The sequence below is a fragment of the Drosophila erecta genome, unplaced genomic scaffold, assembly GCF_003286155.1.
Source record: "Drosophila erecta strain 14021-0224.00,06,07 unplaced genomic scaffold, DereRS2 tig00000283-arrow-arrow-pilon, whole genome shotgun sequence".
In the NCBI taxonomy this organism is placed as follows: Eukaryota; Metazoa; Arthropoda; class Insecta; order Diptera; family Drosophilidae; genus Drosophila; species Drosophila erecta.
The window spans coordinates 283,281-310,880 of NW_020825217.1; the positions used below are offsets into that span (position 1 = coordinate 283,281).

General features: G+C 41.7%; 2 protein-coding genes across 2 annotated transcripts in view; both read right to left on the reverse strand.

The window, feature by feature from the left end:
• LOC6555805 (ras-related protein Rap-2b) overlaps positions 1 to 27,600 on the reverse strand; it is a 211,311-nt gene that overhangs the window by 146,304 nt on the left and 37,407 nt on the right. The window contains exon 2 of the mRNA XM_001982343.3: positions 2,491 to 2,525. The gene's annotated coding sequence lies outside the window, so the exon portion shown is untranslated. The remainder of the gene's footprint in view (positions 1 to 2,490; positions 2,526 to 27,600) is intronic.
• On the reverse strand, positions 14,545 to 15,894 carry LOC6555650 (lysosomal aspartic protease). The gene has a single exon (XM_001982352.3). It carries the CDS (start codon positions 15,859 to 15,861, stop codon positions 14,638 to 14,640), a length of 1,224 nt encoding a protein of 407 aa, XP_001982388.1. The 5' UTR covers positions 15,862 to 15,894; the 3' UTR covers positions 14,545 to 14,637.

The window sequence follows — 27,600 nt, forward strand, 5'->3', positions numbered from 1 at the left end:
CTACCACAACTTCTCTTTGGCTATGCTTGAAATACAAGACAAGCGGAAGGAAGTCCAAACAAAACTAGTAATCAGGCCACAATTTACGCTACCTAACACAGAAATTCTGTTAAATCGTTGAGAAAAACCACAAAAAATTATCGTGATAGCCGAGATGAAGGGACCAAGTGCACAGAAGCGCATACAGAAAATTGAGTTGTTTCCTGCGACTTAAATTGCACATCACGACCCTGCGGCGTGGAGAAAATGATTATTGATAAGCGTCGAACAACTCCATTTCCAGCAACGCATTTTATGTCAAATTGTAGGAGTCTCGCATTACGGCAGGGCTAAAAACCTGCACTTTTTGAACAAATTTTCGAGGCGAGCCAGCGTAATCAGAGATTTCCAACACCTTTCTTTCTCTCCCCCATTTCCAAGCGAATTAATTATGATCCTCTGGGCGACAAGCGTATCAAATGCGCTTAACAGCTTTCTCCGCATAATACTGTGACTCTTACTGGCCACGCTTGACCTAATGGGTTTATGTCCTAAGATCAGCACGTTTTTGGAAGTGAGACCGCAAAAATGAAATAGCTAATTTAGCTATCAGCCAAATAATTTTTGAGGGAACGATGCTCAATTTTAGGATAATCCCAGGTAATCACTTAAAAAAATATATCCACATTTAATCTTGCATTGATCCTCCGAGATAACTGTATTATAAGGAATTAGTGATAGTGAAGCTTACAAAACTTAAAACAAAATGTCGTAATGTCAATATATATCTAAATTAAAACTACATTACAACTCCTCTTACTTTCAGAACAAATTTGCGATTGCAAAAGCGAATGCTTTTACTCTACACATGCCAATTGCCACCGCAATCACGCCTCAATTATAAATAGTCACTGGTCACCAGGGACCAAAGGTTATACGAATACATATATTTTTCATATTGCAGACACTTGGGAGCGGCAGATGCGCCGGGACTATAAATGTGCCAATGTCAACCAAATGCATCTGTATCTCAATTCGCTCGGACAATGGAAACTAAATAACAATCAACAAACGCCCACCAAAATCAAGGTAAATTGAATTGAAACGATATTCAGTTGAGTTGCATTGAACTGAAATAAAATGACAAAAAAATGGTTTGCCTTGCGAGGAAAAGCCCAAGCCAGACGAACCCAAAGACCACAAATAATAAAGACACCTACTGTCTGCTGTCAAAGAAATAAGATGTCACGCATATAAAACGCGACCAGCAGGAAAAACATCGTGGGATATGTATACGTTTGCAGTTAAAGGAGACCACCAATGCGGAGGAGTGAGTTCCCTTTTTTGCCCTTTGTCATTGCTAGATATAGGCATCTATATAGATAGCCATTCTGGTTTGGCAATGCGGTCAAAACATTGTCCACGAGAACAATGCCATTTGGGACCGCCCAAGATTTCTCGGTCCTCAAATACCTAAAATTACCTTGAAATGAGCAAGGAATACGCGATACCTACGAGTTCTTAGCTGCTATTAGCATGCAGGGATACTGCAATGTAGGGATGAGCCACGCAGGACACCAGGCTAACAGTCCCTAATTGAGCCTTGGTGACTGTGTTGCTTGTTGGCCAAATATTTATATACAATTAGCGAAACTGGCACGAGCTGGCCAGCTGCAAAATGTGTACTCGCATCCTTAGATTTGCAGTTGTGCAGTGCAACCACCTGGAACTCAAGAACACTCTCTGATGGAACTTATCAAGGCCTTCTTCTACCAGCATCTCCATGTCATCAACGCTAAAAATAATACCTACAAAAATACAACCCAGACGTAGCCGGCCAGGCAAATTTTATGCTGGTATCTATTAGTATCTCGAATATTCGGATTCCTGGTAATGTCAATTGATCTCCGTCCTCTTCCTGTTTGAAAATCCTTTTTGTATTTAGAATCGGAACTGCAAATGCCCTCGAATCTTCCGTTTTTTCTTTGAAATATTTTGACATTTTCTGTGGTTTTTTCAATCCTTTCTCATTCACACTTTTCAGCGGAAAACACAGGAGTAACACTGTTTGTCCAATGGGCTGTCCTAACTTAAGTGGTTTAACCATTGTCTTCCGGCAAAACAACACAACTTTCTGGGATTCATTTCACACTGAAGTTTGGAAAAGAGACTCCGCACCCATCTCCCGCCAATAAAATTTGGAACTAATTTTTCTGCCCACTTTGATGAGCATCCGCGCATGCGTGAACAAGAAGTCGCTAAAGCTCGTTAGTTGGTCTGGCGATTTGCGATTTTATTTTGATTTGTCCTGGCATATCTTGCATTCATCATGCCCATGCCGGAGCGAATCCCATGAAGCTGCCGAAAGCGAGGGCAGTTCTATAAGATACATTTGACTTTTAAGACAAAAGGGCACCAAACTATTAAAACATTACATTATATACGAATTTGATAATTGCTGTACCCTTTTTGTCAGAACCAATAACAGTTTAACATTAGCATATCACTTACCGAATGAATCACAATAAATTTGTAAAAATTGTTACCTGCAAAATAAGAAATAAAGGATTAGTATTAAAATATACGAAATAGTTCTTTTAAATATAATAAAGAGAAGAAAGAAAGAAATAAATAAACAAAAAATAAATGAAAATCACTTAAACTTGAATGATTTTCATCTAGCCTCCTTGAAAAACCCCAATTAAGGCGCCAATAGGGAATGGGGAGAGATCAAACACTTTCCTTTACAACTTTTGAGCCAATTAACTAATAGCTGATTTCCCGCCCTTGACATCAGTAGCGGGACCTTTCAAGAACACCTCGCTGAACTAAAAATGAGAACCAATCAACACTGCACTTTGGTTCGGCGGCATTTTGCCATCTAATTATTATCAAAAAGCAGAACGATCTAAGGTGCCGACTACTAAGGCAAGAAATTTAGGAAAAATGCGCTGGAAGGAGAGAAAATGAAATGCAGATCGGGAGATGCTCTAATTAAAATTGAAATGAAGTGCCCAAGATGCAGAGCAGCGAAGAAGGTCCCTTCTCAGGAATACCTGGACTCTTTTGGGAGTCGATGACAATAAATTGTGAGCCCAGACCTTTAAGGGTGGTCCTTCGTTGGCACGCTCGTTCGGCCTCGGCTTAGGAGTTACATATAATCAGGACACAGGCACAATCCAAAAACCCAAAGACGGTAAGATATTACAATAAAAAACGCATTTCTTTTTGTGCGTTCCCTCATAACCTTTACGGGTTATTTCCCACTATTATTTTTGGATGCGATGCCAAAATGCATCCAACATTGTAGAAATAATCCCGCGCTGGCGCAGCCCACACACGTCTGCGGAAAATAGAGGTTAGGGATTAGTATTTGCTTGTATTAGGGTCCTACCTCCTGGACTACTACTAATATTATGGGCTAATGGCCACATACCGTACAACAATCGGAGAACAATAAGCGAATGCGTTAATTTCGGCATTGAAATGCAATTGCGCGTATTAATCGATTGACAGGCGAATCGGGGCAATCTGAAATTCCAAATCCCAAGGTCCAAATCGCGGAGATCAACTCTCTTAAGGAGAAACTGATTTCATGCCCGTAGGGATCGAGCCTCGACATTAAACAACATGCGCCTGGTTATTGTTATTACAGCTGCGATCAATTAACCAAACAAATCGAGACCGGCTATTTAGCCGTATATATACGGTAGCTGTAAAAACAAATAACCCAGGGCAGGGCAGCACGATGCAGATCGATTCCGTTCGATCTGCGCCATATTCGTGAGTTTTGGCCTAATTAATTGCCAATCATAAAGGCAGTGCAATGCGGTCGTAAACGAATCAGTTTTAAATGCCCCAAGTCCCCATATCCCCATATTCAGCGTGCATTTGCACAGTTCCAATTATTTAAGTTTGCGCCTCGAAGGGAAGGTCGTTCCGCTTTTATGCGAAATGTGTGTTTGGCAATTAATTAAATTAAGTTTTCAGCGAAAAGGCTAAAGGCGTGAAGCAACAAGCGCAGGGCTTGGCAATCCGAATATATGACCCTCTTTCTTACACAACAAATTGATATTTTTGATGAAGTAAGTTCACAAGAACAGAATAAATTATTAGCCTAGCAAAGAGAAAAACGACAAATTATTATTAATCAAACGTTAACTTTATAGACATGTAATACATATAACACATCAATGATTTCTTATCATAAATGTTCACCTCTCCAAAATAAAAGAAAATAAATAACTAAGTAAGTAGTCTTCTCTTGCCCAATGGGGTTCCCGTTTCTTCACAAAGACCATGGCCACAGGAAGTGTTTGAATTTCTGATTTTTGCACTCTCTCGACTCGTCAACGTTAACAACAAACAGCGATAACATTTTAATTGCACTGATCTGCAGATCGCTTGATCTTCTGGCCAGTTTGTTAATGTCTTTTGGCAGCAGCAGAAGCAGTGAAATCGAATCGTACCACTATCTGCTGGGATCGTGTTGAAAGGCTCTAATAAAGTTGCACGTTCGCTGCCAGTCTCCTTATCGCAAAGTTACTGAGTGGAGTGGAGTGGAGTTCATCGATCTGTTGCAATTATTTATCGGCTCGAATATCTTACATCATCTTATAGCCGTTCGCATATATTAATAACGAAATTAACCAGCCACACCAACTTGGCACTTGGCTAATCTTAAAGTTAGCGGCTTCACGGCTGCTTTCCTCCTCACATGTGGCTCCCCTTTTTATAAGTGCGGCAACATAAGAAATCGATTTAAGCCTCCTCTTCTAGAGGGAGACACTCATTCATATCTTTGACGTCTACATGCAAGTTTATCAGCCGGCAATGAGCTTGGAAATAAGCCAGCCAGATAGGAGATCCCTGCCCGATTGTGATGTGGATGTGGTTGTGGATGTGGAACTATCGCATCCAAAGTGTCCATCAGATAGAGGACAAGTTTGAAGATTGTAGCAAACAAATGTGGGACACGTGAAGAGCGATTGGACCGGACCAATGATCCCGCGATTCAGATTAATAACTTGACTTACGAATTCCTCTTCACAGGGGAACAACTATATGATTATGAAATACAACGCATTAATAACAACATGGTTTAATAAGCACATATAAAATACAATTTTTATCGATTTCAATCCAAAATACTAACAGTTAAAACTAAAGTCGCAGGTCTTTGGGTGCGCAAGTCAGCGGCATAAATAATAGTAGAAAAATGCTGCAGCCGATGACTTAATCATTGGGCATCGATCCTTTGATCTTGGACCGGACATCCATAGTTATTTTTGAACACGCACGTGTGTCCTAATTGCAGTCAGTTGCAGTTGCAAATAATCAGTAGTACGGGATCGCATGGCCAGGCAAGCGAATAATGTATGCAGATCTGAAAAGCTGGAAAATGGCCAGTCGTATTAACAGTACGCTCCCATGTTCCAATCGAAATCCCCAAATCAATCTTATATGCATATTGCGGTAAAGTAGAAGACTGCAATCAAAAATCAATTCATAAACATTTGCAGCGTCCAGCCGGGAGACGAAAAGAAGCCGAGGCATGGGCTCAATCAAATTTGTTATAAAACTGTGAAAGTCTGCGACAGCGATCGGAAACAGGACTCAAAGTCAAAGGCACAGATATATGCGATTTGCATGCGATTGAGGCAACATTATGCAAAAGATCGGCTGCCGCGCTCATTGCTTTGCATACAAACCCCAATTCTGCGATTCTGGCCCGTACTTTTGCAATCCCCATTACCAAGTCCAACCGAATGCAATTCCGAACTGAATCAGAGGAGCCCAGAATTAATATCAGTGCCTGGCAATCTTGTGGCTGCAACCCCGACACAATTCAATCATTTTGCTTTGGACTCCCTGGCAACGTGGGACGACCGACGAGGTCGCTTGATCTTTAGCGCTAGATTAAACGATCAGCGGAGACAGCCACCGAAAGACGTAGTCGTCCTACGAGTTTGACAGTCTACACAGAAAAAAACTTCGACTCATAATGATCAGTACTGATCGCCACGATGTAGACTTAATAAAATATTAATAAAAATAATATACAAATATACATATTTGTATTTGCATTTGCACAGCGTAAAGCGGACTACACACTGAGAACATCTAATTGAACATATCGTACTGTTTTTATTATCGGTGTGAAAGGCTTGAAAAAACTCGGATTGTACTTGCTGTTTTCCTCCAACAGCAGCTTCTTCGTTCGCCGATTGTGTAGGTTGATCTGGAATGAATCGATCGTGGACCCAGCAAATTATTTCACTTGCGCCAACCACTCGAACTGCTGGTGGTCTCAATGTACAACTTGATTTCTGTTTCCTTTGCTGTACTGGCAGTTTGATTTGTTTAAATTTAATTATGCATCGATTGCCGATCGCCGATCGCAGCGTAGGTAGATCCGTTCCCGGGTCCCCGAAAAAACGACGAGACATCTAAAGGGAAAGGACAGGACAGGACAAGACAGTACAGTACAGAACACAGCACAGGTGAAATTATGATGGTTGCCAATGTCATGCCGTTTCGTCCCGATCTTGATCAGACTTCTCCGATTTGATTATCATCGTCGACGTGCTGATCGTCAAACCGCCAAATGATGATCGATGCCAATGTCTTCTTGGCCCTTTCATGCTCTTTAACCATTTCTGGCACAGAGCGATTTACATTTTGTACTCCCATTTCTTTGGGAAACGTATGAAGCGATCAATCAAAAATGGAAACAGCCAAACGATCGATCGCCAGGGGAAGCTGTGGCAATTCAAAGAAGATCCTGTGACAGAAGACAAAACAGTTTATGAACGTTTGATGTGAGCAATGTGATAAACTGCGGTTTAATCTCATTGTATGCATACCGGACATATGCATGAACCCCTGAACCGATCTCATTCGAGCTAGTCTCATCCGATCTCATCGGGTCATAACGATGTCAACGCGTGATGTACAGTTTGTTAGAATTTGAATTGTTCGGAGCGCATCGTAAATTGCTGCTGAGGATCAGACAGTTAAGGATGGGCTGGGTTTTAAGGGCCAAAGGAAAGGCTACCTCTTCAGCTTTTATCATAAATAAAAAATTGTATCTAAAAATGCTGACACATATCAAATTGTAGAGCGTTAAACCAATTTATTTCGAAACCAATTTATTTCAATTCAAATTTCACCTAGGATGATCACCTGAAAATATAATTTTTAACACAAGCCTAGCTGGCAGGCCGATTGATCGGTTGCCAATCGATTGGGTGACACAATTCTGGAGCATTCATTTATTTGTCATTTCCGCCCAGTTAAAGTCCAATGCAATGTAAACTACTTGGTTATACAAATAGCTGGGCTAGATAGTGCTCCGTGCCACAGAGATATCTTTTAAAAATTATAAGACCCCATATGAACATAGGCATTGGCCGCAGATAATCACACCCACATTAGGAATATCAGTTGCTTATATTCAAATTCACTTGAACAAGACAACATAGAGTGTTTGAGGAAGATTTGGTGCGACGTTTACGTTTTATGATTTCATTTTCGAATCGCTGGCGGGCTGGGGATGGGGATGGGGATGGGAAGGGGAAGAGTACTTTTAATGGCGGTCCACTGATATCGCCGTGACCCGCGTGCCTCGGTTACTTCGGCGGAATTGTTTGCACTTCGTTGTCTCTTTATAATGTAAATATATCTATATATGTGAATTCGGGAACTGTATCGGGAATCGGTTAAGTGACTGCGTGGGTGTTATGAACTTGCATAATTGTGCCGACTGGTGTGTCAACAAAAAAGACCGACCCGCGGCGAGTGAGTAAACATTTGCCGAGTGTGTCAAACGCGCGTCGATCAGTACACGTCAAAGAAACGGCAAATTTAAATCAATAATTCCACATGCCCAACGCACGCGATAAGCTAAACCGCGTTACTTTAACTCACCTCGCATTGCCGCTCACGGCGAGTACTCGAATTGACGTTTCTTTTTGTTAGCAAAGCGAGGTTTCGGACCGACTTCACCTCCTCGACACGTCATTATCATTAGGCCCCGACCATATATCACAAGGTCTCTCCCTATCTTGATAAATTACTCTCCCGCACCTAAATTATAGCCTCCCAAATCTCCATAGTGCAAATAGCCGCCAGCTCCTTGGGGCTACAGACAATTACTCCGAAGTCTCCATGTGAGACAGATTGATTCTGTCCGAGGGCATCGGGTGCAGGGATCCCGATCCCGATCCCGTCAGCCGAGATGGTGTGCAGAGTCCAACGCTTCCAGTCTTTCAATCTTCCAATCTTCCAACCTTCCAATCTTCCGTCGATTGAGCGATCGTCGATCCTTGGACGCCCGGCATTTATTTCTGGTTAATAACGCCGAGCCAATATCTAATGCAGCTGGCCAACATAATTGAAATGATGATTTGGTCCAACATTTTGGGTAGTACCTTTTACTATCATGAAATGGTCCCAATAACAATAACATTGTAGGTATTACTGTAAGAGTACAAGTTTCGGTGTTGTTATTAAAATTATTAAAAATATTACAATGTGTTACAAAGCGTATTTTTATCAATGTTGCAAAGAGTTGCATTACATCTTTTTCATTGATTATCATTGGCCAAATCCGAAACTGAATCTATTTTATCTGCTTGCGCCTCCATAAAATTGAATAGCCCGACTGACTGGAGATCTTAAAAGTGACTTTTGTGAGCGGGTTTTAATCAGCGCCGGCGCGTCAAGGAGGCCACTCACGCCTTCTGTAACGCCCATTTCCACATGCCTATATAAGCTATGTGCTACGTGCTATGTGCTATGCGCTATAGCATAGCATGCCAAGTCATATACCGAACAGAAAACAGCGTGATGCCTGCAGCTTGTTGGACTTCATCCTTTAGATCAAGGCATTGTAGTTCTGTTTCGGCTCCGAAAGATCCGTCTATCATCATCAACGGACGATTATCGGTGCTGGTTGTAGTGCTTGGTGGTGAATCGGCCGCTAAAACAACAGCGGCGACATCAACCGAGAAGCCAGTGAGCCAGTGAGCAAGTGAGCAAGTGAGCCTTTGAGCCCCTGAACCACCGAACAGCAGTCAAAACTCTGTCAGACAGTTTGTAAATAGTTTTCAAACCGCATCGCGATAAAGCCAGTCCCCCCGCAGATCCTCTTGGCTTGGTTTGGATTGGAGTTGCTTTAAGCCAAAGACGCGTCGAGTTAGATGATGATGATGATGGCTCAGAAGCTGTCTGGTCCATTTCAGAAACTGTGCCCGACATTTGCACCATTATAACTTTATCGCTTTTGGACAGATTGTTGGCATGGCGGGTCTTGTGGTCCAGCCGTTTAATGCTCCAGCGGTTCACCGTTGCAGTTTTAGAGGAGGATGCTGCGGATGGGATGTTGGGCCGTCATCGTGTCCGATTTGCAGTCAAAGTGAGTGATGTACCTGCTGCCAGAATGTTGATGATCATGAAGGCTTAATAGCATTAGGTTCAGTTCAGCCCTGCTTCTGCGGGGATGTCAATAAAAATTACCCACTGTGGCAGCCAGGTGAGCCGCGGTGAGGCTTTAGCCGCTTCTGCGACTATCGATCTACAACTTCCAATCTTCTAAAGCTACTTGTAATTGCACTGGCTGTGCGGAGTTTTCAGTCGAGATGCCGGGAGATGCCGGTTAATGTGGGCTTTGCATTTGGCCACCTCGCGCACTGCGCGGCAGCTTTTTAAAAAGTCATTTAAACGTACAAGCTTGTTAAGCTTGCCCCAAATCCTGCTGCCGGCTCATTTCACCATTGGGGGCATACCGTTTAATGCAATTTCACGTCGCTTTTTATCGCCGCGTAAGTAGGCACTAAACGGCAGCTCTTTAATCTCAACAACGTGGCGCGTATACTCGTACTTCGAAAAACCAAAATATCAAGAACTCTCCTGGCTGTCTGCAGAGAAAAAAAGGTGCTATTCGCAGAGCAAAGATAAGCATGGCAAGTGATAATCATAAAATAACTTATTAATTTGAAAGGGCAAAGGTGATTATAATTTGCAACATACGGTTGGAACGAAAGTTTTTCCGACTTTTTCATGAGACCGCCTTCGTTGAGCAACACCTTTTCTCTCAGTGTCATCCAAAAGAAACTAAACTGAACTTTTTGTGAGGTTTGGGCTTTCAGCCAGCGCAGTCGCGCCCACCTTGTTAAGCGCTAAGGACTCAGTGCGAACCTGCAACTGACTAGGGCCCTCTTAACAAGGCGCACACTTGCCGGAGATCTTGGGGATTGGGATTTATTTTTAGTTACGCTAAATTGAACCGTGGCCACTGGCTCGATCGGTTGCTTGGTAATTGCGGATTAAATGCATCGCGGGTCCTCATCATAAGATTGCTTACGGTGGGGAGATCTGATTAAGAATATTTCAATTAGCTCGCTCGTGAAGCTGGGTGCCACCTTCATATCCATCACCAGTTGCTTCAGTTATTACTGCTGCTCCTGCTCTTGTGGCCAGTTGCTGGCAAACTTTCCCATCATCCATCCAAGTGGAAAGAAAGTTTCGGGCAGGGCAGTACATTGTAGCGTTGCTTTTCCGTTGATTTTTTATTTAGTATTTTTGATTGATTCGATCACTCGCGGAATCTCTTGTAGCTTCTTTTTCTTTTGGCATGCTAATTAAGTCACTTGACCGAAGGGGAAGCCATTGAGGTGCCCGGTTGCTGATTCCAGTTAACAAGGTCCGATTAAGTGGGCGTGTTGCTCTTCGGAAAGGACTTCGGACTTAACTCGGCTTTTGATCCGGGTAAACGTTTTTAATTGATAAACTTTCCATGCAACCTACATCCCGTGGGGCTTAACTGTCGGTCATGATGTCCCGATATCACATAATTATTATATATTTGTCCCAATGCCCTCAAGCTTTACTTAACTAAATCCATTGATGTACCTTTAGCGCACATTGAGGCTCATCCAAGTAGAGATCATTAAAATGATCTGCTGCTTTAACCACAGAAAGTATAAGTGATGCAACAACTTTCATAAAATATTTATTATAATATATTTGCAAGATGACTTTTCCCATGAAATAGTTATACGTAGCTGTTGTTGTCCACACTCTTTTAATTTCTTCCTGTTCAGCTTTGGAATACATCATAATCCAGCGAAGGCAATCAAGCCATCAAAATACCGCAGCAACCGAAAACACTTTCATTAAACTAAATTTTTATTGTGCCACCACACCAGAGACCGAATTTAAAACTGGGAGCGGACGATCACAGGGATCGTCGTTAATTTCATTTATGACCAAGCGATCTCCAAAAAGCTGACTTTAAAACTTTGACCCAGTTTCCCCGTTGGTTGTTATCATATACGCATGCCCGATATGCACATACATATGTACACATACATATATACATATACAGTTGCAGTTGGCTTTAAACCAAATTGCTACAAATTACACAGTTTTCGGGCGCAAAAGTGTGCCGCATGCGTGGCAGGGCAGCGCAGCAACTTTTCCCCCTTTTGCAATTAAGCTTGGCCCGATGCAGCGATGCAGCAGATTAAGATAAATAATATCTGATGATAATATCCGCCATGTGTTCGCTGCTTTACAATAATTCATGGAGTATAATCACTTACATACATACATAGGTCGTCGGGCAGCATGCCGCTAAACTAGTTCGTATGGATCTGTTTCAAGTCTCCAAATGTTTTTGGGGAATAAGAGCAGTGTAGTTCAACATTTACTTTTCTATATAAAAGCACTGCATTACTGCTTGGAAGCCAAATTATGAAAATAAACTTGCGGTATTTTTTCTGTCTGTAACGACTTAAAGCGAATATGCTGTTGAATTTCGAAGAAATTGCGCTCTTTATCGCCATTTTCAAGTGCCTCTCTCACACTCACACTCGCACATCCATACATACATACATACGCACATAGACTTTGCAGTTAAAGTCATGTTATATTTATGAAATGAAATTGGAATCGAAATATGTATGCATGTATTTACAGTTTTTTTTATACGTTTCAAATAAGTTTGCATATTAGTACGTGTGTATGTGTATCACTTACCCGATTTATAAATTAAAGGTTCCTAATCGGAAATATACATACATATGTATGTATGCACATAGTAGCGTTGGACACAAAATTGCACAGAAAAAAAAAAAATTTGGCGATACGAGAATGAGCGGAAACGATTTAAAGCCACGCTGCAAATAGTTGCAAATCTTATTTGCATTTTATTTACATTTAATTTGCATTTTTTCAGAAATTAAAAAGAGACACAAGCACAAAAACGGGAAACAAGAAAACAAAAACAGGGAAGCCGAAAACGCGCAAAGCAAAATGTTAGTTTGAATGCAGCAAGCACTTCATTAGGACGCTGAATGCTTTATGTTGCCATTTTATTTAATTTTTTACTTATTTCAATGGATTTTAATTGATTTCGATCCGCGAAAAGAAAATCACAACCGACGCGCATTTTAGCAGAGAAGAACTAATGTCAACTCTACAAAAAGCGCCGCTAGTTTTTCGGCCAATGCAATGTGAATAAAGTGTGAGAAGCGCAGCAATAGCAAGTGCCCGATTGTGAGACTTTTTACCAACACCTAACTGATATACATATGTACATACAAACATACACGTGCACGCACGTTTCTTAATTTTGCAAAGCTGGCATCTTAATGATACGAAATTTGTATTGCAGTATGTACATTTGATTACGTTAGTCCAATATTAATTAAACAAAGATACTTCTTCAGGCAGAGACAATTGTTTCCATTGATTTTCTATGATTTCAGTCCGCGCGCAAAATCACGACCGACGCACACTTTACCAAACAAATACTAATGTCAACTCTACAAAGAAAATGACATAATAGAATGGAAAAAAGCGCCGTTTGTTTTTTGGTGCGACAAAACCAATTTGATGATCAAGTGCAAGAAGAGCGACTATATAGAAGCGTGGTTTTGAGATTTTGTCTGTTCCCATTTCTGGACAAGTGAGGCTGGCCACGTAACGGCTGTTTATCACGGTAATAACATTCAATACGTTAGAGGCTGTCCACTTGTATTACGAAAAACGTAAGGAAAAGGGTGCGTTAGCGAAATTATCGTTTGATTATTTGTTTAGGTGAGGTGTTTTTAAGCACTGATCATGTCATTCGGACTAGGCAATTGAAGTAAAGAGCTTTAATGATTTGTATATTTTAAATTTGATTACAAACTGCATAATCAGTGATTTTAAACGTTAACTCTATATTTCGATTAGTACCTGAATAAATAAAAACATACTAACATTTTATATTGGGCACCTCAACTATTTGCAGATGTGGCGAATCGACAAAGTGGTTATCAAAGATTATTCCTCGGATCCTCTCCTACGGATTTTTGCTGTATTATCGGTCGGCATACGATACGATATGCAAGCCCTTTTAGCTGTTTAAAAGCGTATTGATTATCATTAGTTAAGTTGTTAACTGATTTCGTTAAGAGATTTGTCAGCCGAACAGCCCGACCGAGGATTCCGATTGCGCTGGCTAAATATTTTAATGTGATTTATCTGGCCGACTAACAACAGCAAGGCAACAAGGATCGTACGCCCGATGGAGCCATAAATCAGGCTGGGCTTTTGCGGCTAATGAGACAGATTGCCTCCTCTTCGGAACTCGAATTACTCTTCACCTTTCTTCTGGCTCCCTTTCCTGGGGTCACATTCCGGTGGTCCTGCAACATCGAAACCGATCTGATCCCCGATCGCAATTGCAACAAATATTTTATTGTTATTTGATGAGCTTCGGCCAATGATGCAATGGTTGGCTGGGTCAATAAATTATAAGCCCGATGTGGCTTGGCTCATTAGAGAATGATCATCGTATACACTCTGGCGAAACAGGATAGCTTGCGATTTTAATTCAAACTTCAAATCTGCTGGAAATATACTTCCATAAATTCATTAAGTCACATGGAAGTATGCAAAACTGTTCAGCTCTTTCTTGACCAAAAAACTGTATGATAAACTGTAATGATAAAACATTAAATGAATGTTTTTGTTTTATCTAATAAGGAAAAGAAACAATCCAACTTTAGGTATTTGTATCACAATGTTTTTCCAGTGCATTTGGTCGTGATCTAGATGGGAATCGACCACCGGCTGCGTTTCGTGTGGGAGAAGCGAGTCCTAATCCTTGGTCAAAGCACAAAAAATAACATCACATAAATAATGCGCTCAATGGGTTCCACTTCACTTTGAGTTTGAGTTCAAATTTCGGAAGGAGTTGTTTTTACAGGGCCCTCTGTATTTCTTTTTTTTCACAATAAATCACACAACAGACCAATTAGGTCCGCACAATTTCCGATGAATGGTCCCGCAAGGAGCTAAAAAACATTGATTTGGCCAAAAGAATATCTTCCTGCTGCCCAGCTCAATTGCAACTCAATTAAGTAAGTTCTGGATCGCGGGTTAACAGTACCAATGAGGTTCGATAATAACTAGATTTCATGTTTACAGATAATTTTGATTAAGATATCTAAATACCTGTCTAGTCATAAGAGCCATGACTCAGAAGGAAATAACTCATACTACATGTTCGGTTGTGAACATCGATATATTTCAATTTCTGTCGATGGGTTTAGGGATCGACCCACTTACAAATTTTGGGAAATACTTAAAATGCAAATCATTAAACTAATTTCTCAGCTTCCATATTCCACAAGCCAGCAGTACAGTGGAGATCCGCCACAGAAGCACTTGGCTTAAGGAAACGGCTGAGTTTACCGGTGCGAATCCCAGCCTTTGATTGCCCACATCGAATTCAGTATAAAAACGACCCAAAAACACATCTCCCATAATCCAGAAGTCTTGGTCTATGGACTGAATGGCCAGCGAACAGATATAGCCCTCCTGGATAATGTAATACTTGGCTGGGATTCTAAAGTCCACGCCGTTAATGTTGATTACTAGATCCGGGTAGGCAGTGGAACTGCATTCAAAAAGTCCCTCCGAGTTAGCATTAAATAATTGAGAAATCTGTGAGTATTGCGTTTGAGGAGCTATAATCAGAGATGTTCCAGTATCCGCAATTGCCTCGGCAAAGGTGCTAATTAAAGCACTACCGACTTTGATATAATCCGTTTGGAATTTCCAATATGCAGTCTGAATGACATCCACATAGGTGAGGGAACCACTGTAGAGCGAGGGATCCGAACCGCCCAAAATAAGTTCGCCTCCGTAAAAGATTACACTGCCGTTATCCCTCAGAAAAAATGAAAACACTGGGCTTTGAACGAGACCCTGGCTTATCATGTTCTGAAACGTCGGGGTAACTCCGTCCACAGCCAATGAGGGAAATCCCATGCCCAGTATTCCATCGAAGTATGCATCTACGAAATTGGTTCCCTGCTCGGTGGTTACCTCACCGAACGTCTGTTTTTGTACCGTCAAGCCGGCAAAGCCTACGTTATCCACGGATAGATAACCAGAAACACTGCCAGTTCCGTAGGTTATGGAGAAGGTCGTTCCATTGGCCACATAGGTAGTGGATTGATTTTCGTTGAAGACCTGGTGATCCTCACACGCTGTGCTGGTACACGAGCTTCCCGGCACCCAAAGGTTTGATGAACCGGTGTCGAATTGTACCAAAAAGTACTGGCCCGGGGTTCCAATGCTTATATTTCCATAATACTGAAAGTTATCGAAATTGGATAGGTGCTCCGTGGGATATCCATTAGCGGTGTATTGGCGACTGTATTTCTGCTGAACAAAATCCCTTTCTGCCACAATATTTTTGTGGCTGCGCTTGAAGTTTGGCGATTTCTGAATGGGTATTCGGTGTAGGGCGGAATTGGCCTCGCCAACCAAAACTAGAAGTCCGGCCAGAAAGACAAAAATCTTTAGTTGAAAACTGGCCATGTTCCCAATAGCAAACGACAAAAACGACTGACTGCCATTTTACTATCTAATGCGGTTCTTATACAAAATGAAAAGGAAGCGCTGTAGTCGAGTGTCTCGACCCTCTGATACCCGTTACTCTGCCAAAAAAAATATTTTTCTTTGAGAATTTCTACTTTGAGACATCGTTGTTTAGTAGTCCCAATCCTATAATATATATGCTTAGCGAGGCGAAACGCTCCTTTCTGATTATTCATACCTTTTAACAGATACAATATACCCTCATATACTGAGTCTAACTGGTATAAAAGTTAAGCTTACTGATAACGATAGCAATGTAGTGTGTGTGATCAATCAAAGAATTGAACCCGTTACTCGTAGAGTAAAAGGGTATGCTAGATTCGTTGAAAAGTATGTAACAGGCAGAAGGAAGCGTTGCCGAATATATAGTGTATATATATTATATTATCGATCAGGATCAATGGCCGAGTCGATCTGACCATACCAGGCAGACGCTTATGTATTTATGTATTTAATTAAATTTATTTTTTGAACTATGACTGAACCATTTCACCACTTGTTTGGCGCACTGCGATAACTTGCCTTAACTTTTGTATCTACGTGTTATCAATGTATGATTAATGTGCACTATCACTACAAAATTCACCTCTTGTTAATCCTCAATTAAAAATTCCCGAAAAGCACGATAAGAATATTGTTTCCTTGGATACCGACTGACTTCTCTATTGCGGGGACTGTTCAATAGGAATTTAAAATACTTTATTTCTCATATGACACCGCATTCAAATGGAAAACACATCCAGCTCAACGAATTCGCTCTGGAACCTGGCTGGGGAAATGGTAATTCGACTGGCTGTCAATTTCTAATGGAGATGTCAGGTTCCACTTAAAGGTGTGAGAATGCCTATGGACCAGGGGCCGTAAGTTATGCCTCTTCAAACCGGACCCACCAGGACGTACACAAAATGCACGAAGAGGTTCTGGAGTAAAACAAAAAGCTATTGTTTAAATGTATGCAGCGATACCAAAGGCAGAGGACAAAGGTCAAAGGAAACGTAGGGCATAGCGGTGTGTGACATATGTGTGTATATATGTAGGGTATGCTACGTGTATTTGTACCCTAAGGTGTCAGACACTTGATTCGCCATGACCTAATGTTGCACTACACACAATGGACCGTGATGAGCACGGGTTTTCTCCCGTGCAGCAGTGTCAATTGGAATTAGTTGCGCTACCAATCGCTCCCATGTACATATGTACATATGTGCTTGATCAGGGGCGGCACAAGAAGAGTGCTAACGTTAACATTTTTGATTATAATAATCTGAATACAACAGTGTCTAAACATATATCCAGAATGGTGATATTTCCAGTAATAATATTCTGTATACTATTACTTCAGCTGCAACCGTATATATAGGTATATAGGTCCAAGGATCCTTTGCGTGGGTGCTGAAGTCAAACAAATTGAAAATTTATCACCCGTAGCGAAAGGCACCGCACACTGCATCCGAGGAAAAAGAAAAAACCGATGATGAGTCTGTATGGCAAGGCAAATGAATTTTTTACACTTTGCTACTTGCAGCGGGGGCGATCACAAATTCACTCAACCATTCGCAAATTGATTTCGCTTTGCCCAAATGTGTCAACCGAACAATGACTTCTTCTAAGATATTTTTCTTGGGCTTATGGGGTCTATCCCATTTCAAAGGATTTTCACACGCAAATGCCGACTGGAGAAGCTCGTGAAAGTCATTGGCCCGCTGTGAACTTGGTCCGCTTGAACACTGAAAGAAAAGGGGCTTCAAAGCAGTTCGAAACGAGGCATTTTCGGAACATGCGAATTATATGATGAGTCTTGGAGAATGTATTTTTGAAACTGGCTCATGTGACATCAAATATAGTTTAAAGAAACCGCATTTGTTGCCGCATTTTTTATCCAGCTAAGTATCTACGGAGAACGTGCAGATTTTTTGTTTCGTTGTCTGAGAGTTGGAGATAAATATCTTGGGCATGCTGTATCGCCCTCGGACCTCGGGCGCTGCGTTTTAACTTCAATTTCATTTCGCCTGATCGATTTTTGCACGCAAAGTGTGAGAGACTCCTCCGATTTCCGATTCTTAACCCACGAGTTCCTTTGTACTTAGGCTTTGAATTTATTGTGCAGTCGGATCAATATTTTATTGTTTTCGCTAAAACTTCCGCACCTCCTTGGAGTTTGCGAGGTGGTTCTGTTTCTTGTGGTGCGTTATCAGTTTTGGGATTCGTTCTTCGGGAAGATCGAACATGAAGCATGAAAGCGCCTTCGGCAAAAGGGGTTAAGGTGGGGAAGAGGAATCATGCGGGGGTAATGGGGCATGGGGATTGGGGAATGGGGAACCCATATCGGCTGCAGTGTCGGCCACATGCAAAACAATAATCGATGCCAGGCAATTTGGAGGCTTGCCGCAATCATTCCATGTAAAATCGTATTAAAGAGTGTAGTGCAGTGGGTTTAGAGGGTTTAGAGGGGGCTTTTGGGGGCTAAGACCACGCCCCCAGGTGCAACGCCCTGGCTTGTTTGATTTTGGATGCGTTTATTCCGCAGCCCGCGGCTTCACTTCATTCCCCAAGTGAATTTATTATGTGATTTTGATCATTTGACATAATCTATTTAGCGTCTGCTCTCGTGATCCTTTGAGTTCTGAGTTCGCGATTCTCGGTCTCGGTATATCCCTCCTTCAATCCTCTGAAGTTTTGGGGGCATAATTTGTAATAAGATAATTTTATTTGCTTTGCCCAATGACTTGTGTTTGGGTTACGAATTGGTAGGGAGGTTACAAGCAGGGATTCTTGGTATTCTTTGGTACTTCGGACATAAAAGTTAGTCGTGGCTTATGTATCTGTGCTGCCTCAATCGAGTTCAAATGGTAAGGACAAAGGAGTAGAAAAAAGGGAACTTCAGTTTCACCGAAGAACAGCTTCCTTCCTTGTGAGTCATCCCAACCATTAGTCTCTGGCGTCTCTAGCCATATCTATAAAAATTAGTTTTCACTGATAAAGAACACACGCAGGCCCAAAAAGGGCCATCGGAAAATTTCAAATTCCCCAAGCAAGTCATAACTTTCGCTAACAAGATACAATCGGGACTTCCTTTTCCATTTGTAAACTTCTTAAATAGCTAAATAGCTGGGCTGCTGATCCACCAGCCAGCTAGCACGCAGCATTTTACGAGCATAACTAATGTCCCCGGATTCTAACGACTTTCACCTACCGCAGCAGTTCACAACTCGTAACCCTTGAGGACCGTAGATACGGGAGCGGTGTTTGGGAAAAGCAGCTACTAATTGATACAGAAGCCACAGCGGAAAGGGACACGCGCCCTGCTCAAGCGATATGTATCGGCTGAGAGGACGACTAATTAAGGACTTGGGAACAAGGACCCACCACACACAGAATCCTTCGACAATGAAAATGGTATATTGCGTTTTCACGTTTTTCTCATACACCGTTCCATAGTGAGTGATGCAATATTCGTTTATTATTCGTTTAATATGTACGAGCATATCATTCTATTAAAATGCCAAATGGCAAGAAGTGGAGTCTGCAAATATGAAGTGGTTTCAATATGTTTTCTTTGCTGTGTGCACCAGTTTGTTTCCGTTTCTTCGGATTGGTTTCTGGCAGCCTAATGAAATGTTTGCTGCCTGACCCACATTGCGAGTCGGACCCGAAACTCCGTTAATACCAGTGCAGATAGTTACTAATTGCTTTTTATTAGTGCGCTCGCGTCTCCTTAACCGTTTTTTGGCTGCACTCGCAGATCAGTGGGGGATTATATTCCGCAGCCCCATTCATTGCATTCAAGGGGACCTGGACTCCAAGATCGGATCGGACTCTCAGAAGGAACCGGGCGTTGATCGATAGCCATCACTGGGCTAAGTTTGTGGCCGCGATCTCGATGAACTTGTTTTTCAATTTGTTTCTTACCCTCTCAAAGGGTATCTGAGTCTGGCCTTCAAACAATAAATAATTGAATGCAGTTCATATTGATATGCGGCGCATTGGTGTATACCAAGTCTGCATTCAAACCTTAAGAAGCCCTTCAGTAAAGCAGAAATGCCGCTCAAAACGCAAGATTTTTAATATTTCTTCTATTGTTCGGTATCAACTTAGTTGCCCATAGACTTGATTTCAAATCAAGGAACCCAAATTGCACAAAGTGTGTTCCAAGTCTCGAGCATCCGATATTCGCCTTATTTTGTGCTCTTTTTTACATTTTGGTTTTCCCTTCGACTCGCATGTGGATCGTTTCTTTTTGCATAAAACGCGCCCCATTTACTTTACATGCCAGTGAGTTGAGTTGAGTTGATTTTTGAGGCGAGTGTTCGGAGCACTTCACTTGGAAGATGATGGCTGGTCCCTGGTCCTGTAGATGTGGACCACCCAGGCTGTTGGCCCTTGATATGTGCCATCGATGTTGGCCAAGATCTTTCCTTGAGTCTCGTTTTCGCCACTGGCGCTGCCCGTCTTAAGTTCGTTTTGGGACTGCAAATTAGAAAAATGTTGCACAAAAATCAATAAAAACTAATGGATGACCAAATTGGAAAGCCTGTTGAGTAATGGCAACAATGTGCAGATAATTGTGAGTGGAAATGATTGGGCATTTGGCGCTTAAGTGATCGTTTAGTCTTGTAAATGAACATATAAAAAATGCCCCGATAAAATTGAATTCACAGAGCGGTATTGCCATTAACTAAAAAACGAGGAGTCGACATTCTTCGCATCGATAGTGCAGCAACATGAGCAGCTTGATTATTCAAAACGTTTTTAAAATGCTCTTAGGAGTGCACATGTGCTATCGTATATATTTTTTATCAGCTAACTTACTAACTTGACCCACAGTCAAGATTAAGTTATTTCCCTCAACATGTCCTCGCCTTTAATTACTTGATGCCATCATCAGCATTTTCTTATTAACTCGCCTTTTTTATTCGATGAGCCATTGTGAAATGTCTCCGCAACGTCAATTTCAATCGCGATAAAAATTCTAAAGTTGAGCAGCAATGACGACAATGAACAAACTGGCCATTAAAGTGAGCTCAAAAATTCTAAAATTGTAAGTTCAATTAAATTGACAAATTTTTATGATCGACTGACGACCGACCAGTGCAACTCCCTTCATAAATCAGTTCACGTAAGCAGAGGAGCCGAGGAAGCTGCGTAGTGAACCGGACTGCCGATTAAAAGTGCGTATTAATTTTTATGGGCGAGCCGAGCAGAGGAGCAGTTTTCATTTCAGTTTAGTGAATACCAACTACAGGGGATCGAATGCAAGTTGAATTTGTGTTGTGCAGAAAAGGGATTATTAAGGGATTATTAAAAATATTTCATTACCCAAGTTAACAAGCTCACTTTGCTTTAGATCTGCTCCCCATTTACTTAGCCATAAATGTAAAAACCAAAACCAATCAGCTAGGCCAAACAGCCATTTAAACAATTGCGACGATCGATAAATTTATCTTTTAAGTGAGGCTAAGATGCCCGCTTACTGACTTCTGCACCGGACATCCGTCCAGTTTAATAAAGTTCCAGGTCCAAGTTCGGGCGACTCATTATTTCCTCCCTCGCAAGCAATTGCACATCTTTCGTTCTTTTCGAATATGTTTTTGTGCATAAAAATGGTTCGTATTCTTCTGGCCGGAAACCCCGACAGTGCACTTCCTTGGGCCATCACAATTGCGTACTTATGCATTTTCGACCGGGTCAGTTAATTGAGTTGTTCGTCGCCACCGGCTCTTTATGCAATTCATGACCGGGCATTGTTGCTTGCGCATATCCTGCTGTTCCCCGAAGTCCGTGCCGCAGGACCACACAAACTGAACTCCTTGGATTCATTGTACCAGTCAGAGAGTCAGTCAGCAGACAGAGGTGGCCAAGAGTGTGTTTCAAGGGATCTATTAGGCCCCCATTAATCAAATAAATGCTGCTTTCTTGTTAACATAAAAATCGAATTCTACATTGCTGTGTTGCCTTGGATAACGTGGTTACTTTGGCAAGCCAATCTGATTATGCATCTGGTATAGTACACGATTTTCAGCTTTACTTTGAGCTTACTCTTTCATCCTTATTTGCTATTTGCAATTGATCGATAAACGATAGTCCGCAGTTGTCGCACAAATTCCCAACATCAGTTCAACCCAATCAAGGCGAGGGCTCTCCTTCTGGTTTTCCCAGAGATCCGCGATGGTGTCGTGCTGGACTCGCATCAATTAAAGCCGCACCAATGTTTTCGCACCCGCAAATCGATTAATTCCGCTCCTAAATGCGATAAGGCTCAAAGAATCAATGGGTATGGGATCGAAATCGGTTGGGCGCTTTTTCTGCACACAAGTGCAAGTCACAAGTCACAAGTCACCGGGGACCCCGGCTGGGCAGTCAATATTTAACTTTGAACTAATTATTTCAATGGAAAGGCAAATAAGTTGATTTGGTGGAGTGCAGCGCGGCCAGTCTCCCACCGAAATGCCCGATTTCTTGGGCTTCTTGGGCATGTTTTTTTAATTATAAGCAACACGCAGGCGGCCACCACATTTGGCCAGGATCCGCAAGTCTTCATTTACTGGTCATTGGGCATGCGCGTGGCCACGTCGACAGATTGCCCCTTTTCTACTGGACAGGGCACTGAGAGAAAAATGTGGGTTTTCGGTAATAAAATCAACACAATCAAGAAGATACACAGAGAGTAGATGCTTACATGTTTGGATAAGTTCGCACGCAGCTCTCACACTTTCACATATTCTGTTGGATACCTCCAAGTCTGGGGGTATGTGCATTGTATTATTTCTCTCTCTGTACCCCCATACCGAAAACACATCCGAAAACCCATCGCCAGACCGAAGGCGCAGCTCCATTTTAAAGTCTGTCTGTATGCTTGATGCGCGTGCGATTTTTGCCACTTAATAGCGCTTAAGCACGAACATTTTGAATTGTGTGGCAGGGGAGAGGAATTTTGAGTGGGGATGGGGATGGGGATGGGGATCAGAAGGAGCTGTGAATCAAAGTGCAGCGCGTAATTGCAGCAGCACCAGGAGCATGGGCATAGGATCCGGGACTGGGATCGAGATCTGGAGTCTGCATAGTGCATCGGGAGCAGCCGCGGAAACAAACAAACAAACAGAGGCGGTCGGCGAGTCCGGCACAAATTGCGGTGTGAACCAGACGGGAATCTAGAATGATCGGGTTCGTATACAGACCTTAAGGATACCCTGTGAGAAGTGCACCAGCAAACGGACGGTGACGGGGAAACCCGAATGAAGCCTTATAAGCGATTTATTTACGTGCCTAACTTTTTTATAACATGTAACAGTTACTGAAAGTTTATTATATTTGCATTATTGTACTAGAGAATAGACAAAACAAAACAAGTGCAAATAAAATGTTACTAGCTGGCGCTGGAGGATAATTATTTAAAGATTCCCATAGAACAAGGTACAGTGTGTCCTCCTGGTGTCGATCGCCCCAGCTTAAGCAGTGAACATAAATTAATTTGAGTGCATAATGCGCCATAGAATCCGCTGCTCCAGCTCGCAGATCCAATCCTTAGAACTGTGCGTGGTTGCGAAGCATTCATCATTTTGCTCTCGCAATTGTTTGCTGACAATAAATTGCACAATCAACTCCGTCGAGTCCAAATTAAAATTCTTTTCGAGTACGTACGCACATAATTAAAAGGTCTGAATGCCTAATGAAGTGAGCCTGGCATTAAATGGTGCTCTTAGAAAACAAGAGTAGTACTCAATGGGTCACCCAATGTATTAAAGAGTAAAAACAGCGGACGCTATAGCCACGCGATTGCTGGAAAAAACGCTACATTTTGATGTCCTTGTGAGCGAGTGGACCGCTATTTGTACACCGAAAAGAAGCATGACATACAACAATAATCTTAAACGTATTCCCCTAGGAACCAGCCATTAAGAACGTTAATTGATTTGGAACTTTAAAATTAGAAGAATATTTAAATATCATGCCTTCTTCGAACTAGATATTATGCAGAGTTTTTATCAGTGCATTTAATGGCACATTATTATCTCTGATGAGCGAGCGAACACATCATGGAAGATTGCAGGATGGGCTGCAATATGAAGCCACTTCCTTCGCAACACGTGCATCGCCAGCAAATCGCGTCCAAATCAAACACACTACCTGGCCAAAATTGTGTTTAATGAGTGACTTTTGAAGGGGAAGATCCCATCCCAAATGAGAGATCCCAAAAGGAAGGTGAGGGATAAGATGGAATGCTGCTGCTGAGGTAGCTTAGCCCATTATTCAGGCTTTATTTATTTTGCGGACTCAGTCCGCCTGGTGCACAGGGCCCAAATTAAAAGTCCGGTGCGCCCAAGTCAAAAGTGCAAATTTTCGCAGCCGCATCAGACGTCATATTAGCGAATCAACTGACAAAGCATATGAATATCAACAGCGTTTGAACAAGTGGATTAAGGAGCGATCTGAAAACGGATCGAAACGGCGAGTGCAGACACACAGACAGGTCTTTCGGCTCTCGTTCCTTATAATTAAAACAGGAATCGAGCATTCACAGCGGCCAAGGGGCACTCAATTTACTCTACTTTACAATCACTTTTACGTAACAGGGTTCTAGGATGGGCTGCTCTTCGAAGTGGGCCTAACGAGCACTTGGCGATGGCCAGCATGCCGTCTATTTTCAATGGAGCTTTCTGTAAATAGATAGTATTCGGGGTTGCGATTTAGTTTACACCACTTCCAGCTAAAGGTGCTAAAGCCTAAAAGACAAAACGAATTGTACTCAGCCAAGATCACGTGGTGAATGGACTTCTTGGACAGTTGGCAAGTCTCCGTGCTGAGCTGCGATACCAGTTTCAGTTGGCAATCGGGTTTCGGTGGGATTCATTCATGGAGTTCGCGGACCTAAGCCGCTTAAGTTCTCTCCTTCATTTTCCTCTTTTTTTCCCGCACATTTCGAGGACCTGTTTATTTTTATCGGCTGCTTTTTGTATTTGTTTGTATTTTTCCTTCCTTTTGACTAATGTGCAACTTACACTTGACTGGCGCACAATCAACACCATCAACGGGAGCAGCAGATTCCGCGGGTTTTGTCTGCTTTTTTAGGGCTCTTGGCTGCTTTATTGCTCCCTGGGTCTCATCAGCTCCAGCTGTATCACGGAAACAAATTGTACCGTCTTTGGAAATAGTAGTGAAAAATTTTAGCACCACTAAAAGGGGATACTCGAGAATATATTTAATTTTGGTTAGCTAACTGCAATGTGACATAATTACTTCATTTAATCAAGCACCTAAATATGTACGAGAAAATACTACTTGTGGCGTTTGTTGTACTCTGTGCGGTGTTCATCAATTTTTGCCCGAAAGTAGGGATATGATCCCGATGGCTTATATTGAAAATAACGCGTGCTGCTGCAGCGTAAGAATGCACAAATTTACTGATTCCGCGGTGGATAGCTCATCATGATGCCCGTCATTTACTTACGCAAAGACGAGGGTCTTCCTCTGGTTCTTCTTGGCCACGAATGTACCGTTTCTTTTATTTGATTTTGTAACGCCTACCTCAGAAAAATAACCAGGATCAGACTATAAGACTCAGCAAGGCCCTGGTCATCAAGTTTTCGGATGGCCTAACGGCGCCTCAGATTAGCCATCTCGCAACATCCCCTTATTTTGTTCTCTGAGAAGCCTTGCTTATGTTTACTCACTGCCAACAGAGGATCTAAATTGAAACGGTAGCTTCAATTGACGAGATCTTGATGGAAAGGTGATGTAAGAGGCAGACTTTGCAGAGAGCCATCATCGCACCCCATACTCGTATGTACAACAGCCAAAAGTGACGCAACGAACACAGAAGAAGCAAGATCAATTTCGAAGCGGTCTACCGAACAAGAGGAATTTGAATAACCGTGCCCCAACAAGGACAAGTGTATAATGAGTAACCAAAGCTATACAAGTAACATTGTTCTTGTGAAAACATCAATAAATCAAACAGTTGGCCATTGAAACCCCTGCAAGACCCTAAAACACAGACATCATCATATTGGCCATTATGGTAATGATACAATTAAACAATCGCCTCTGGAGTACGATTTCATTTCGAGTCGAATTTGCAGAAATCGAAGAAGTTGGCTGGAATCGACCAAACCAATTTAAAAGCCATTAGCCAAATGACACTAAATGCTCCCCATGGGGCCGATGCCTTTTTTCGGAGAAGATTCTGGGATTTGAAGAAACCCCATTTCATTGCACTTGCAGCCCATAAATTATAACATTAAGGGGCCCCAAACGGTCGGAATGAACACATTCAGATCAAATGCAAATTAAATAGTGGTTTTGCTCTCTTTTGGTTACTCGAAACTGTTTATATACAGACTGTCGCCGTGAAACTCCAACGACAGCACTTACTGAAATCTTGGTCCGCAGTAACTATTTAAATAATGCCAAGGACCTGAAACCCAGCAGCTCCTGCCCTTCCGAGCCCCATTTCCCTTGTCTTTGGGCAATTACGGGCACCAGCATAAATGCACAGCGGGAAAGGAGCAATGGGGAGCTTGGATTTCTGCGAGTTTGGGAGCTTGTGAGGGGAAGAGACGTCCAGATCTTGAGACGCACACGCAACACAACGTGGGCTGCATTCAAAGCAACTTCAAGTGCCACGTTTTGCCACCACGTATTACTCATTGGATAGAGATATTTGGAGGAAAATGTGTCGAGGGATACGAAAGCTATTGGATAAAAAGATACCATCAATTGCTGCATATATTGTCCGGAAGTTTTTGTTAAATATCTTATGTATTTTTTATCAGTTCAGGAGAACTCTACTGGGAGAACTGGGAGTGGGAGAACGCCCACTCTAACGCCCACAAACCGCACAAAACTGACCCGCCCACACTTTTGAACAATTTTTTTGTTTTTCATTTCTTAAATTTATTCGCAATTTTTACCGATATTTCAGAAAATTATGAAATTTGTCTTTCGGACTTCCACTAGCTGAGTTACGGGTATCTGATAGTCGGGGAACTCGATTATACCATTCTATCTTTTTTTTAAATTTCTTTGTAATATTTTTGAAATTCAAGAAAATTAAAAAATGTTCCAAGGCTGAAGCTCTAAACTTCATAACTCAACTTATCTTTATCGGATTTTGAAGTGGCATACCTCTAAATGTTTCTGGCGCAATTCTCTAAAAAACTGCATTCAAATTTAGAATTTTATTTTTTTTAAAAATTTTTGTAATTTTTTTGATGTTATGTTGTAGTGGAATTCAAAAAACCTAAGAATAGTCCCAGGGCTGAAGCTCTAAACTTCATAACTCAACTTATCTATATCGGATTTTGAAGTGGCATACCTCTAAATGTTTCTGGCGCAATTCTCTAAAAAACTGCATTAAAATTTAGAATTTTATTTTTTTTAAAAATTTTTGTAATTTTTTTGATGTTATGTTGTAGTGGAATTCAAAAAACCTAAGAATAGTCCCAGGGCTGAAGCTCTAAACTTCATAACTCAACTTATCTTTATCGGATTTTGAAGTGGCATACCTCTAAATGTTTCTGGCACAATTCTCTAAAAAACTGCATTAAAATTTAGAACTTTATTTATTTAAAAAAATTTTGTAATTTTTTTGATGTTATGTTGTATTAGAAATTAAAAAAACAAGAATAGTCCCAGGGCTGAAGCTCTAAACTTCATAACTCAACTTATCTTTATCGGATTTTG

Coding starts and splice junctions, on each gene's coding strand:
- LOC6555650 (XM_001982352.3), bottom strand. CDS start 15,861: ATGGCCAGTTTTCAACTAAAGATTTTTGTCTTTCTGGCCGGACTTCTA.